Source organism: Pyrus communis, chromosome 12 (genome assembly GCF_041283825.1).
Source record: "Pyrus communis isolate YQ-2024b chromosome 12, ASM4128382v1, whole genome shotgun sequence".
In the NCBI taxonomy this organism is placed as follows: Eukaryota; Viridiplantae; Streptophyta; class Magnoliopsida; order Rosales; family Rosaceae; genus Pyrus; species Pyrus communis.
Window position 1 is genome coordinate 19,884,487 of NC_142576.1, and position 15,804 is coordinate 19,900,290.

Sequence of the window (15,804 nt, forward strand, 5' to 3'; positions counted from 1 at the left end):
CAACCAACAAAGTGATGAAATAGGTGGTTTAATAGTTGGTGATATAGGTTTATCTGACTCTAATAGAGATATTATTGTAGATTGTAAAAGTGAAGGATTAAAGCGTGTTACAAAATTGAATCCAAAATTTATGGTTCTTCGGTATCCTATTCTTTTTCCATACGGTGAAGATGGGTATAGACCAGATTTAAAATGGAATGAAAATTATAACGGTCCAAAAACAAAGAGACAAAGAATACCTATGAGAGCTTATATAGCTTACCAGATTCAAGAAAGAGATCCATACTTAACTACACTGTTAAAAGGTGGTAGACTTTTTCAACAATATTTGGTAGATTCCTATGCAACACTTGAAGAAGATAGGCTGGATTATATTAGACAAAATCAGAAAAATTTAAGAAGTGAAATTTACAAAGGAATTTACGATGCAATGTCAAGAGGTGAAAATGATGCAAACAATTTAGGCCAAAAAATTGTGTTACCTGCTTTGTACACAGGAAGTCCTAGATATATGATTAATAATTATCAAGATGCTATGATTATTTGTAGAGAATATGGTCAACTTGATCAACGTTTACATGCAATGTAAAGTGGCCAGAAATCATAAGAGAATTTGAAAAAAAAAACCAGGATACAAGCCTGAGGACAGACTTGATATAATTTCTAGAATATTTAAAATGAAACTTGATGATATGCTCGATTTCATTAAATCTGGAAAGCCCTTTGGACAGGTTGAGGCAAGTAAGTTTCTAAAAACTTATTTTTTCCGTTATCTGAAATTTTTTTCTTTTTTATTGCTCCATCAGGCTAACCCTTTTTTTTTTTTTTTTTTTTTTTTTTTTGGGTTTTTGTTTGTTTCAATTATTTTTGGAAACAGATGTTTGTACAATTGAATTTCAAAAAAGAGGTTTGCCTCATTCTCATATGTTAATCTGGTTGAAATCGGATTTTAAATGTTATATGGCATCAGATATAGATTCAATTATTTCTGCTGAATTACCAGACAAATTTGTCAATCCTCAACTTTATGAAATTGTTAACCAATTTATGATTAATGGGCCATGTGGACATATTAATCAAAATTCTCCTTGCATGCGGGAAAATAAGTGTTCCAAAAACTTTCCTAAGCCATATAAAAATGACACAATTTTTTAAGACAATGGTTTTCCTGTTTACAGGCGTCGTGATGATGATACAAAATATGTCATAAAAAATGGAATCAAAATTGATAACGGTTTTGTGGTTCCTTATAACGCTGAATTACTTTTAAGATATAATGCACACATAAATGTTGAATCCTGCTGTCAATCAATGCTTATAAAATATTTGTTCAAATATGTAAATAAAGGTTCAGATAGAGCACGGTTAGTCATTCAACAGGATCCAAATGATGAAATATTAACGTATCTAAACTGTCGATACATATCACCTTATGAAGCTGTTTGGAGATTGTTCCAATATTCTATACATCATAGGGAACCTTATGTGGAACGATTACCGGTGCATTTACCATTAGAACAAAATATTGTTTTCAGTGGGGATCAATCAATCCATTCAATTCTTAAACAAAATGCTTCTGACCATACAATGTTAACAAGTTGGTTTGAAATTAACAAAATTTATAACGAAGCACGCGCACTCACTTATGCACAAATTCCTTCAAAATTTTTATATGATACGAGGAAAAAAATTTGGAAACCAAGAAAACAAAAAGGTTTAATAGGTAGAATAGCATATGTGCATCCTGCATCTGGTGAATTATATTATTTGCGAATGCTTTTGAATTTGAAAAAAGGTGCATTAAGCTTTGATGATATAAGAACTGTTAATGGTATTATACATCCTTCATATCATGCTGCCTGTCAATCATTGGGATTATCAAGAGATGATAAAGAATGGATTGAGGCTTTATCAAGTGCTGTAAATGTTACTTCTTCTCATCAATTGAGACAATTATTTGTTACAATAATTTTGTTCTGCGATGTGGGAAATCCTCAAATTCTTTTTGATACTCATTGGCAAAACATGTATGATGACATTTTGTACAATTTGCGAAAAACTTTTGCAATTCCTGATATGATCATACCACAGGATGAATTAAAAAAATTCTGTGTTGTTTGAGTTAGAATTACTTTTTAATAATGCATCAAGTTCTTTGGTCAAATATCATTTACCAATGCCTGATGCAAAAAAAATGTTAGAAATTAAAAATAAACTTTTAAGAGGAGTTAAATTATGATTGTGAAGAATTATCAAAAAAACACACACTTTTAAAATCGTAACTTAATCAAGGTCAAAAACTTATTTATAATTCTGTTATAGATGTTGTAGACAAGAAAAAAGGTGGACTATTTTTTGTTTATGGTCATGGAGGCACTGGGAAAACTTTCTTATGGGATGCTATTATAAGTAAGTTTAGATATGAGAGAAAAATTGTTTTAGCTGTGGCATCATCAGGAATAGCTTCGTTGTTATTACCAACTGGTAGAACATCACATTCTAGATTTAAAATACCCTTGGTCCTTACTGATTCTTCAATTTGTGCAATAAAAAAGAAAACTCATCTTGCTACATTAATCGAAAAAACAGATATAATTATATGGGATGAAGCACCTATGAATCACAAACATTGTTTTGAAGCATTAGATAAATCTCTTTCTGACATTATGTCCCACTTAAATGGATTACAAAATAATATTCCTTTTGGTGGTAAAACTCTTTTATTAGGTGGTGACTTTCGCCAAATATTACCTGTTATACCTGGAGGAAGCAAAGAAGATATAATAAATGCTTATTTGAATAGTTCTTATTTGTGGTTACATTTTAAAATTTTTTATTTAACAGAAAACATGAGATTATCCAAAAATGGATTAAGCATTGATGAAAAGAAAAAAAAATCAGTGATTTCGCAAATTGGATTTTACAAATAGGTGATGGAAAAATTGGTGAAAATAGTTTAGATGATAAAGACACATTTTTGATTCAAATACCTAAAGATTTGATAGTTCATTCTTTTGGAAATCCAATTTTATCAATTTTTTTAGCAACTTATCCCAATTTTGAAAATTCTTTTGAAAATTTTGCCTATTTGAGAGAACGTGCTATTATAACACTTCGAAACACAACTGTTACAGATATAAATAATTATATAATAGATTTGTTATCTGGAGAACAACATGTGTTTCTAAGCTATGATTCTTTGTGTTCTTCAAATGAGAATATTGAAAATTTGGAAACATTATATCCTGTTGAATTTTTGAATAAATTGGATTTCAATGGTTTACCTACACATAACCTAATTTTGAAGATAGGAATGCCAATTATGCTATTACGTAATTTAAATCAGTCTTTAGGTTTGTGTAATGGAACCAGATTAATTATGACTCAATTATTTAGTAGAATTGTAGAGGCTAAAATACTTACTGGAAACAATATTGGTCACAAAGTATTCATTCCGAGAATCACTCTTACAACAATAGAGAATAAGTGGCCTTTTATTTTTAAAAGACGTCAATTCCCAATTAGACCGTGTTTTGCAATGACTATTAATAAGAGCCAAGGGCAATCTTTGAAACAAGTTGGTTTATATCTTCCAGAACCTGTTTTCACCCATGGGCAATTATATGTAGCATTATCTAGAGTTACATCAAAAGAAGGTCTCAAAATTTTGATTCCAGATGGAGAAAATATTGCAAACAACTATACTGCAAACATAGTTTTTAAAGATGTCTTGCAAAATTTGTGATCAAATTGTTTATTTAAGTGAGATGTATATAAATGCTTATATTTTTTATGCAACATGATTAAAGTAGCTGTATATTAACATTGGTGAATAAAAACAAAAATAACAAAAAATATGAGAAACCAAGCCATTGTTCCAGTTTAAGCTTTTCATCAGTATAAAATACTTTAGTAACAGAGACTAGATATTGCTCAATGCATTCTATCTTAATTTAGCATTTTTCTCCATTCGGAATTCAAACTTTTATCATCTATAATTTCTTTTGTTTCATTGTATCCTTTCTTTTGCATTTTTCACCTTTGAAGTAAAATGTCAAATCTTTGTTTCTATTTTTTTTGCAAATCTGCAGGTTGCGACAAGTTTTTTTGTTAAATTTGGAGCCTGCTCATATGCTACCTTTCTCAAATTATTGATAAAACATTCACATTGAGCTTGGGTATATTTACAACAACTGTGTGTAATTTTCGATTCTTACTTTGTGTTTATTTGAAATAAGCCTTGGCAAGTTGGTTTTATCTGTTGTGTTTATGATGGTTCAAATAAATTGGTTTTCCATGTGAGTAATTTTTTTTTCCTCAATTGTACATGTTTGAAACATAATCTGATACAGATTGAGTTGCTGTTGTTCTTTCGCGTTGCTTCTAATTGGTATTTGTGGTTGCTTTACATCTTAATCGTTGTTTAACAAAGGAAACTTCAGTTGTTGTGATTGGTGTATATGATTGTTTCAGATTTTAATCGTTTTTTAAAAAGACAAACTCAGTGTGCTTTCCACCTATTTTTTTTCCAGTTGTCTTCATTATTGGTTTCAATCAATGCTGCGCAACGAAATAACTTTAGATTTTATTTGCACCCTCCTTCCATCTTCGGAGGAGGGGCAAATTTCTTCAAGCCTTGATTTCATAGCATTTTGTCTAAACATATAAATTGCGTTTTAAGTTGATGTGATAAAAGATAGCACTCAAATTAAACCCTCTTTTTGACAATTGTAGTATAGATATAAGTAGGGATCGTTCTAGGCCGGGGATTAGGAGGGATTGCTAATCTAATGAAAATTGACTCAAAGATGTGAAAATAGGCTTTAAAACACTTTAAATAAACTCAAAAGACTCAAAACAAACTTTAAAGACTCAAAACAACTCAAAACAACCAAAAAGACTCAATTTAGACTCTAGGACTCAATTTGGACGAAAATAGAATTAGTTTTGACTCAAAAGACTCAAAAAGACTCTTTTGGACAGATTTGGAACAAGTAAGAAAAGGGGTTTTGATTTTGGACGAATTTAAAAGAAACCAAGTAACTTAAAACTTTAAAACAGATTTTGGACGAATTTAAGAAAAACCAATGGATGATGGGATAGCCAAGGGATACTTCTCCACACATGATACATTCAAACATAAATTGATTTCCAGTTGCTTTTCCGATAAACCATGAACCTCAACACCCCAGATTAACCATGACATCACTAATTAACCCTCAGATTTCCCTTAAGTTAGTGGATTGGATGACATCATACGACAACCCAAAGCATTCTTCAAAAGTTCCCTACATGACATCATAATAGAGATACGGTCAAAGATCATTACGTTCAATAGAAATCATAAGTATTGACAAAGCACTTGTAACTATGACATCATGATACTTATGCTAGGAATTTACTTAACATGATTGTGAAAACAACCTTAAGTACTTGTGAATATAAGTTTGTGACGATTATGTGAAACATCCTTATATTCTAGCACCAAATTCAAGCATGCAAATTAAGTAGGCCTCCCTAATCAACATACGAGAATAAGTTATCCATCAAACGGTTAAGTAAATTGCATTCACAATTTATGAAATCACAACTGGAATTTATCAACTCATATTATAAACGTAATCATGGTTTCAAAGCATCCCTAGGCTAAAACGAGTTTAGCCTCTCATGTTCATAACAAAACTAAGGAAAATAGAATTAAACATTAAAAATAAAAGATAGATTACACCTAAAAACGTCCAACACTCCAACTCGAATGCACAAACGCCCAAGGCTTCGTCTTCCTTATCCTCTTCCTTGCTAAGTCACGGCACAAGGTCTAGGGTGGTTTTGTGGATGATTTTCTGGGTTTTGGATGGATTTAGGAAGGTATGGTGGTGCGGCAAGGGTTGATGGTGGTGTATGGAGGTTGGGATGAAGGTTTGGAAGTAAGGGAATGATGGAAAGTTGGTTGCAAGGTTACGGCAAAGGATGGATTTCTGAATGAATTAATGAATGTTGTGTGGAAGGGTGGTGATTAAATGGTGCGGCATAGGGCTGTTTATATAGGCTAATTTGGCACACTTAGTGAAGGAGAAGGATTGCACAATCCCATTGAAAAAGGGTTAATTCAAGGCAGAAACCAAAGGGGATTGGGATAGGTAGTGCATGGCATGGATTTAGGGATTTCTATAAGGTTTGGTGCGGCATGATTGTAGGGATGAGATAAGGTTTCTAGAATGAATGTTTAGGGTAGATTCCTAAGCCTAAAGGGACAAGAACATATGATATTAGTGTAGGAGAAGGATTGCAATTCCTAAACCTACAAGGAATGGTGTTCATGCGGCATACACATGGATAAGGCTTCTAGAAACTGAAATAGGTTTTCAACTATGTAATTAATCCCCTCTAATTAGCTAGGTTTAAGTCCTAACGTGATTTGGATAGGATAGGATAAGATAATGTTAGAGTTAGGAAAGGATAAGGTTGGTTAGGATAGGATAAGATAAGGTTGGATAAAGTTCCTTGTTCTTTGCTATTTCCTTATCTTCTTTGCTTTAGGACTTCATCCACCAGATTTGTAGCCTTTCCTAGTCCTTCTTGACTTCAATTTCGTCCATCCTCTTTACTCCATGGTTAAGCTATCCAATCCATGCCCAAAAATGCTCCATTTAGCTCCAAAATGCCCTTTCTTGCTCCTTTTGCCATTAGGACCTAAAAACATACGAAAATAACTTAAAAGACTGAAATAAATAGTAATTAACTCCCTAAATGCAAGGAAACAACATAACTAAGTAGCATAAATATGCTCCTATCATAAGTGTTTTATCCTAATGTATTTTACGATCCTTACTGCAAAACCTTGATAATCAGACTCTACTTTAATCTCCAATGTCAGAATTCGGATCAGTCTCGAAGAGCTTTGTGCATATACCCCTTTCAAGGTACAATGTTTACCGATTTCAAGTTTTTGATTTTCCTGTGAATTTAAATGGGTTTACAATTTTATTATTAATTTACTGAGGTTGGGCGATCATTTTGGCTTCTAGATTAGTTTAAACATTTTTTTTGTCTTTGTTTTTTTCTTTGTGTACTTTTAGTTAGATTGAAGTGTTCTTTTCAATTTAAGATTTAATTGACGTGATCTAAAATGCTTTTACCCAATTATTTTGGGATTTCATTTAAGAGTATTATACCTTTTTAGTTTTCATTTATACAAATAATGAACAAGTGGTAACGATTGGAAGGCAGATGAGTGCACAACTGAGAGCAAGATTGAAAAAAAAAGAAGTAAAATTCAGTTGAATCCTTAATGCACTCCTAAAGAACACATTGAGAAGTTTACGGTATATGTTTTCTACCCAACTATAAGAAAAAAATTGCATCTTTTTAATACTTATCAACTCTTGAAGCAGCACAATTTTCTCTATACAACTACTACAACAACCATTAACTATGCTACGTTATATTTCCCAATGTTCGCAACTAAATTTGATTACACAACCTTGCTGCAGGTATACCACAGACTACATCACTCTCCACAAAGGTTATGTTTCTTTTTCTTATTATACTCTCTAATCCACTAATATTACGATACATTACCCTTTTCTTGCTCATGCATAAAAAATAAAAATATAAACAAAAAAACCAACTTAAAAAACTAATTTCTATTCATCTTCTTCGTTGTATGGTTAAGCTTACAGAAAACCTCTTATAGGTATCGTCTAAATCCTCAATCACAATACAACGATTTAATGGTATGTTTTCCTAATTTTCTTTCTTGCTAAGTTTTCATTTAAATTCAATATTTACTAACCTTTCTCTTCAAGGGAATTGGCTACTACCAATGTATATACCGACTGTCTTCTTTTTACCTAATCTGAATACAAGCCTTATTCCTTGCTTGACCATTGATAACTTAAGTTGGACATATGTATAAAGTATATCTTCAATCAGAGTACCTGCATTTATACTTATATATGTCCAGCTTAAACCTCTCATTAGACAAACAACCGGTTAGCCATGTGTTCACAATAAGTCAAAAGAAGAAAGTGATTGTGTATAAATAGGTAGCACCAATTCCTCTGAAGAGAAAAGATGGAAGTGATGATTGAACTAAAATTAGGCCTGGCAAACGGGTCGTGTCTATCGTGTTCGTGTCGTTTTCGTGTAACACCTGTTATCTTAACGGGTCGTGTCGTGTCACACCCGTTATCTTAACGGGTCCTTAACAGGTCGGGTCACTTTACCCGTTGTCGTGTCACTTTACCCAACGGGTAAAGTGACCCGACCCGTTATGACCCGTTAAGAAAAAAATATTTTTTTTTTAAAATTTGCACATACCACACATTGCCACATAAATATTACTTCAAAACATTAAAACATTTCTCGTTCAAGTACTATATCTACACTCGAAAATAAAAGCCTAATAAAAAAAATAATACATACATTACTAATCTATTACAAATATTAAATGTGCAAGGATAAAGAGTTTTTGTTTTTAAGATTGTAAGTCTTTCTCAAAAGTTTACACCTCCATTTACAAAATCTTCAATTTACATCGATCATCATGAAATTTTATTGGAACTTTGGCTTGATCTATTGCCTTCAAGGGTTATGTTGAAGATGTTTTCAGTAAGGTTTTCCACGTCAGAACTCTCTTCCGCATAAACTAAGTATAGAAAAAGCAAACATTAAAAATCATTCAAATTATGAAAAGTTAAACAAAATAATTATGAAAAGAAATAAAATAATAATACTATACCATATAAAAATATATTACCTCCTTTTCCAAATAGCCAATCTCGTGTGCACAACAAAGTTTGAACTGTTTCTAGTAACAATGAACTACGATACTGATCTAGTACTCTACCCCCAATACTAAATGCAGATTCTGATTCAACAGTTGAAATGGGAATCGTTAACACATCTCGTGCTAACTGAGAAAGTATCGGATAATGAAAACGCTCCATTTGCCACCAAGAAAGAACATCTATGTCTACTTTTCTATCTATTCTTTTATCCTCCAAATACTTCTGCAATTCATTTTTTTCAATCGAACTTGAACCATCATAATTATTATCAAAATCCTACATCATAAAAAAGCATGCATCATGTATTTGTATCTAATTTGATCACTCTAGCCTTTTTCTTTGCCGGACTTGTATTTGTATCTTCTGTATTTTCACTTCCATGATCAGGTTGCATTCCCATTGTCACTTCCACTGACCCTCCATCACTAAGATTCGTAAAATCTTGCTCTACAGCATCCATTGCTTCAAGAAAGAAAAACAAAATTTTAAAATCTTGCTCATACCAATTTCATACCATATCCATTTCAAATTCACATATCCATTTCAATTTCACATATATAACTATTTCAATTTCACATATATAAGTTATAACTGCACTCAAACAGTAAGCAAACAGTAAGCAAATAATGGAATATCAAATGATTTTGACTAAATTAGTAGGCCCTATAATATAAACCACGATGGCAAGAGAAGATGCTTTATCAATTATCATCATGATTGGCAATGCAAGTGGTGACTTTCGGAATAATATTATATTTCAGCTAGGGCTGTTCAAACATGCAAGCAATGTATGTAAGCACTTCCCTCAATGCACCGAGGATAGGCAATGTATGAGGCTAGAACTATGCACCGAGGATAGGCAATGTTGAAACATGCATGCAATGTATGAGGCTAGAACTATGCACCGAGGATAGGCAATGTCTTCTAGCATACGTTACAAGGGAGAAGAGAACGAGGGGAATGTTAGGTAAAAAGGAAATTAGGGTTTGGGGTTTTATAATTTATATAGCAAAGCACCACACATGTGTAATAGTTAACTTGATTTTTTTTAGTGGAATATTATTTTATTTTTGTTCTCTTTTTGGCAAACCTAGTAGAGTATTTTTCTTTTTCGGTTTCACATTGTGTGGAACGGGGGAAGAATCTAACCCCTCCTCTTTTGATTAATATAATGAAATTAGCTCCATTTTCTTGAATTCTTGTCAAACAAGAAAAGTCAAAAAGATTTTTGAGGGTTAGAAAATGAGGATTAGGTAAATAGTTTTGACAGACTGTTTGAAAATTTGAATACATGTTCTCTGGAAAACCATGTTCTCTGGAAATGTCTCAGATCAGATGTAACCACATTCCACTATGACTAAGAGAATATGGGTATTTTTAATTATCTATTTTAACTCTAACCTAATTTTTCATAGCAGATGTGCGTGAGGCCGTGCGTCATCTCTCTTGTATTTCAGAATCCCTATTCAAAATCCCTAATTCAGAAACATGAATTTCAAAATCCCTAATTCAGAAACAATGAAACATGAATTTCAAAATCCCTAATTCAGAAACATGAATTTCAGAAATTTCGAATTCCAAAAGCCCTAATTCAGAGTCCCTATTCATAAGCCCCAATTTAGAAACCCTAATTTAAGAAATTTCGAATTCCAAAAGCCCAAATTCAGAGTCCCTATTCAAAATCCCTAATTCAGAAACTTCAATTTCAGAAATTCCTAATTCCAAAAGCCCCAATTTAGAAACCCTAATTTAAGAAATTCCTAATTCGACAAGCCCTAATTCAGAAACCCTTGAGTTTATTGCAGGAATTTCTTACCTTGTGCAGTGAGGAGGAGGGCAGACTGAGGAGTGAGGAGGGTGACAGAGTGGGTGAACCGGTGAGGAGTGAGGAAACTGACAGAGTGACTGAGTGAGGAGGGTGACAGTCTGGGACCTGGGTGAGGTCGAGACTCGAGGACGACGAGGAGAGTGAGGTCACTCATCTGAGACTGAGGTGAGGTGAGAGGGCCCATGAGGCGCCGCGTCCGCGTGACGGCGTGAGGTCTTAGAGTCGAAGACGAAGTCGATCGAGGATTCGAGAGAGAGAGACAGACAGAGAGTGATTTGAATTTTGAGCTGAGTTGAGAGAGAAGAGAAGAGTAATAGCCTACACAATGGACGGCTGAGATTAAATCTCAGCCGATCCAATGGTTATCAATTTTTTAAATTTAATAAAATATATATATAATTATGAAATGGACGGTTGAGATTTAATCTCAGCCGATCCAATGGTCATCAATTTTTAAATTTAATTTAATATATATAATTATATTATATAATTATTATAGTTTTTACTTTTTAGGGATATAAAATTGTTAAATTAATGTATATAATTATTAATATTATAGTTGATTCATACTTTTATTAAGTATATAAATTATAACATAAGATTTTGTGATATCCACATCCACTAGTGTAAATATTTTAAATTGAAGATCAAATTCATTCTTTGTATTCATATAGGGTCAAGGAGTGTAGCTGTAAAAATTCATCAAAATCAGAGTTAAAATAACCGTTAAATCTTGATTTTTCGTTTATAACTGTCGAAAAGCTTTGTCCCGTTACTTGATCTCTTAATGTTTTTTTTTTGTGATTTTTTGCTGATGTGATCTCTAAGCATATACAAATAATTTTGACGATTTGGATCGTTGAAATTGGTTTTGGAGAATTCGTATCCCATCAAAACGATAGATTGACTAACACTTAGAGTTTATTTATACTTTCATTAAGTATAACATAAGATTTTGTGGTATCCACTTGTGTAAATATTTTAAATTGAAGATCGAATTCATTCATTGTATTCATAGAGGGTCAAGGAGTGTAGCTGTAAAAAATCATCAAAATCGGAGTTAAAATAACCGTTAAATCTTGATTTTTCGTTTATAACCGTTGAAAAGCTTTGTCCCGTTACTTGATCTCTAAATGTTTGTTTTTTGTGATTTTTTTGCTGATGTGATTTCCAAGCATATACAAACAAGTTTGACGGTTTGGACCGTTGAAATTAGTTTTGGAGAATTCGTATCCCATCAAAACGATAGATTGACTAACACTTAGAGTTTATTTATACTTTCATTAAGTATAACATAACATTTTGTGGTATCCACTTGTGTAAATATTTTAAATTGAAGATCGAATTCATTCATTGTATTCATATAGGGTCAAGGAGTGTAGTTATAAAAAATCATCAAAATCGGAGTTAAAATAACCGTTAAATCGTGATTTTTCGTTTATAACCGTTGAAACATTTTGTCCCGTTACTTGATCTCTGAATGTTTGTTTTTTGTGATTTTTTGCTGATGTGATCTCCAAGCATATACAAACAAGTTTGACGGTTTGGATCGTTGAAATTAGTTTTGGAGAATTCGTATCCCATCAAAATGATAGATTGACTAACACTTAAGAGTTTATTTATATTTTCATTAAGTATAACATAAGATTTTGTGGTATACACTTGTGTAAATATTTTAAATTGAAGATCTAATTCATTCATTATATTCATATAGGGTTAAGGAGTGTAGCTGTAAAAAATCATCAAAATCGGAGTTAAAATAACCGTTAAATCGTGATTTTTCGTTTATAATCGTTGAAAAGCTTTGTCCCCGTTACTTGATCTCTGAATGTTTGTTTTTTATGATTTTTTGCTAATGTGATCTCAAAGCATATACAAACAAGTTTGACGGTTTGGATCGTTGAAATTAGTTTAAGAGAATTCGTATCCCATAAAAACAATAGATTAACTAACCCTTCTTAGAGTTTATTTATACTTTCATCAAGTATAACATAAGATTTTGTGGTATCCACTTGTGTAAATATTTTAAATTGAAGATCGAATTCATTCATTGTATTCATATAGGGTCAAGGAGTGTAGCTATAAAAAATCATCAAAATCGAAGTTAAAATAACCGTTAAGTCGTGATTTTTCGTTTATAACCGTCGAAAAGCTTTATCCCGTTACTTGATCTCTGAAAGTTTATTTTTTACGATATTTTGTTGATGTGATCTCAAAGCATATACAAACAAGTTTGACGGTTGGGATCGTTGAAATTAGTTTTGGAGAATTCGTATGCCATCAATCAAGTTCCATGTGTGTGTGTGTGTGTGTGTATATTTATTAAGTAGATTTAAATCTATTTATTTTGTACGTATAAATTATAATTGACTGGTACACAGAATAGTACATACATCACGTGTGTCATTATAAAAATAGTGAGATATGTCATGTGTGTGATAAAAAGTTAATAACTTAAAAAAAAAAAAAAAATTTCTCACCACTTCTATTAATTTTCATTTTTCCCTCTCTTTTTTGTTTCCTTTTCAACTTTTTCTTATCATTTTCACTTTTCCCTCCAACATCTTTCCCTAATTCCCTCACTTTTTTGTTTCATTTTCAACTTTTCTTAACATTTTCATTTTCCCTCCATTTTTTTTTTTCAAAAAGGGCGGCAACGGCAAGAAATTGAATGGAAAGAAATCACATCAATGGATGCAAAATCATGCAATGCATCATGCATATTAAATTATTAATTAATAATTATTATAGTTTTTATAAAATTTAATATATATATATATATATATATATAATTATTATAGATAGTTAATATTTTGGGGGTATAATTATTATAGTATATATAATTATTATAATTATTATAAACTTTATAGTTAATTTAATATATATATATATATATATATATATATTTATTATAATTTTTAGGGGTATAAAATTGTAAAATTAATGTATATAATTATTACAGTATTTTTTTAGGGTTATAAAATTATAAAAATAATATTTTGCTTATCGTGTATCGTGTTACCCACGTGTATACCCGAATGAACTCGTTATCTTAACAGGTGCTTATCGGGTTACCCGATAACGACCCGATTCGTTATCGTGTCGACCCAAACACCTGTTAATTTCGTGTCGTGTCGTGTCGTGTCGGGTTATCGGATCGTGTCAGAAATTGCCAGGCCTAACTAAAATACATCAGCAAACTGTGTCTCTATATTGTAAAGAGACACCAAACTAGATATATCTGATCCATCTTTTTACACATCATTTCACTTTTCAACATGTTTGATTTAATTCTGCCATTTGCACCAAAATACCTAAACAATGAGACCAATTTTTCAAGTAAAAAAAATGGTATGTGTCATATTTTTCTTTTTCTATTCCTTCACTTTTATACAGACTTTCATTTGAATACCATCATTTTCACAAGCCCTTATACACATTTGATTCAAACTTCATCATTCTTTACATATCTGTCTATATTATACTCACATTTTGTAATCTCGCAGCAACGCACGGGCACTACTCCTACTAAGTACTATTGGAGCAAAACTCCTTTAAGTGAATCAAGTTTTTATTTTACGTCCCGCTCCAAGAATTTTTTTATTTGGTCCAAGGAAAAGTGGACCAGGAAAAATGGTATTTGCCTGGTCCAAGGGAAAAGTGGCATTTGCCTGGTCCAAGACACTGTATGCTGCCGACTAGGTGGATGGTCCAAGGAAAAGTGGCATTTGCCTGGTCCAAGACTCTGTATACTGCCGGCCGACTAGGTGGATGGAAATCGTTAGACTAATCTTTGATGATAACAGTGTTCATCAAGAAAACCAGAAAATACCCAGAAATATAGAGAGAAAGAATGATATCGAAGAGAGATAGAGAGATGTGATATTTTCGTGTATTACAATTGATCACTTGCTTACAAGATCTTTACACTTATATACCCAAGTGTTATCTTATCTCCTAAGCTTCAAGACCTCCCAACTCTAACTAACTAACTGTCTTTTATATCATTTTTACACATTTTGACCTTGACCATACTACCCTTCTTATGCTAGTCAATATTTGATACTTGGGACTCAAGATTGCAGCCAGGAAGTCGTGGTCAGATTCAATGTAGGGTTTAGGGTTTAGACTTAGGGTTTAGGTGGATGGTCCAAGGAAAAGTGGCATTTGCCTGGTCCAAGACTCTGTATACAGCCGGCCGACTAGGTGGATGGAAATCGTTAGACTAATCTTTGATACTTGGGACTCAAGATTGCAGCCAGGAAGTCGTGGTCAGATTCAATGTATAGTGTGTGGCCTAAACCGAAAAAGCAGAAAACAGACAAAGATTTCTGTACTTAAGCCAATTATGAAACGTAAACTGGATCAATACTATTTCATATATGACAAGTCCTTTGAATTATAGAAAAGAGAAAAGACAAACATATGACAAGTTGTACTTGGCCAATTTTGAAACGTAAACTCGATTAATACTACTTCATTTATGACAAGTCCTTTGAATTAAACAAAAGAGAAAAGACAAACATATGACAAGTCAAAGGAATCACTAATTTATTATAATTAGAAGGTGATTAGCTATATAGCCGTGGATTAGGGTTTCGGACAGAAAATTTACATGTTTAAATTATTTTACTCTATTGCTAGAGCCGTTTTGTATGTTTTTGTCAAAACCCTTAACTACATAGGGCTTTTAATCGAAAATATTTGTTAGAACTTACAACTTAATTAGAACCAGAACTTGGTATGTGCTTTAAATTATTTAAAAGCAACCAAACGAAAAGTTCAGGATGTTAATTTTATATTTATTTTTTATATCATCAAAATTAATATCGGCGATGTTTTGTTATTTTATTTTTTATTTTATTTATTTATTTTTTGGAAGCGAGATCCCAAAAGGATCACCAACAACGAACTTTTATTAAAACAAACACACTTACAAGCCAAACAAATGTCCAATTTATTCCTAGAAACAAACAAAGAACGGGCCAAAAAACAAAGAAAACAAAGAAAAAGAGCCCAACAACAATGAAGCCCAAACAAAAATGAACAACCGAGAATCATCCACTGTGGTCATCATCGTCGATTAAAGAATTAGCCAGCCACCCGATCCTCCATCCACCGCATATCATCCCCTCCACAGGCGCCACTTGCACACAGCCAACAACAAGAGACAGTCAGCGAGAG

General features: G+C 32.3%; 1 protein-coding gene and 1 long non-coding RNA gene across 2 annotated transcripts; one reads left to right on the forward strand and one right to left on the reverse strand.

Moving 5' to 3' along the window:
• Window positions 1-677: 677 nt before the first annotated feature.
• LOC148692454 (uncharacterized) lies at window positions 678-3,958 on the forward strand. The gene is made up of 2 exons (XM_088680947.1): window positions 678-741; window positions 3,135-3,958. The coding sequence occupies exons 1-2, from the start codon at window positions 678-680 to the stop codon at window positions 3,743-3,745; spliced, it is 675 nt and encodes a 224-aa protein (XP_088537073.1). The 3' UTR covers window positions 3,746-3,958.
• A 4,370-nt stretch (window positions 3,959-8,328) lies between these two features.
• LOC148692455 (uncharacterized) lies at window positions 8,329-9,674 on the reverse strand. The gene is made up of 2 exons (XR_015954358.1): window positions 8,762-9,674; window positions 8,329-8,650 (listed from the first exon to the last, which is right to left on the reverse strand). It is a non-coding gene; the product is annotated as an uncharacterized LOC148692455 (long non-coding RNA).
• Window positions 9,675-15,804: the final 6,130 nt, after the last annotated feature.

Bases quoted from the DNA above. Each gene is read 5' to 3' on its own strand.
- LOC148692454 (XM_088680947.1), top strand. From the start codon at position 678: ATGAAACTTGATGATATGCTCGATTTCATTAAATCTGGAAAGCCCTTT. The intron at 742-3,134 runs GTAAGTTTCTAA...CAACTGTTACAG, and splicing joins CTTTGGACAGGTTGAGGCAA to ATATAAATAATTATATAATA.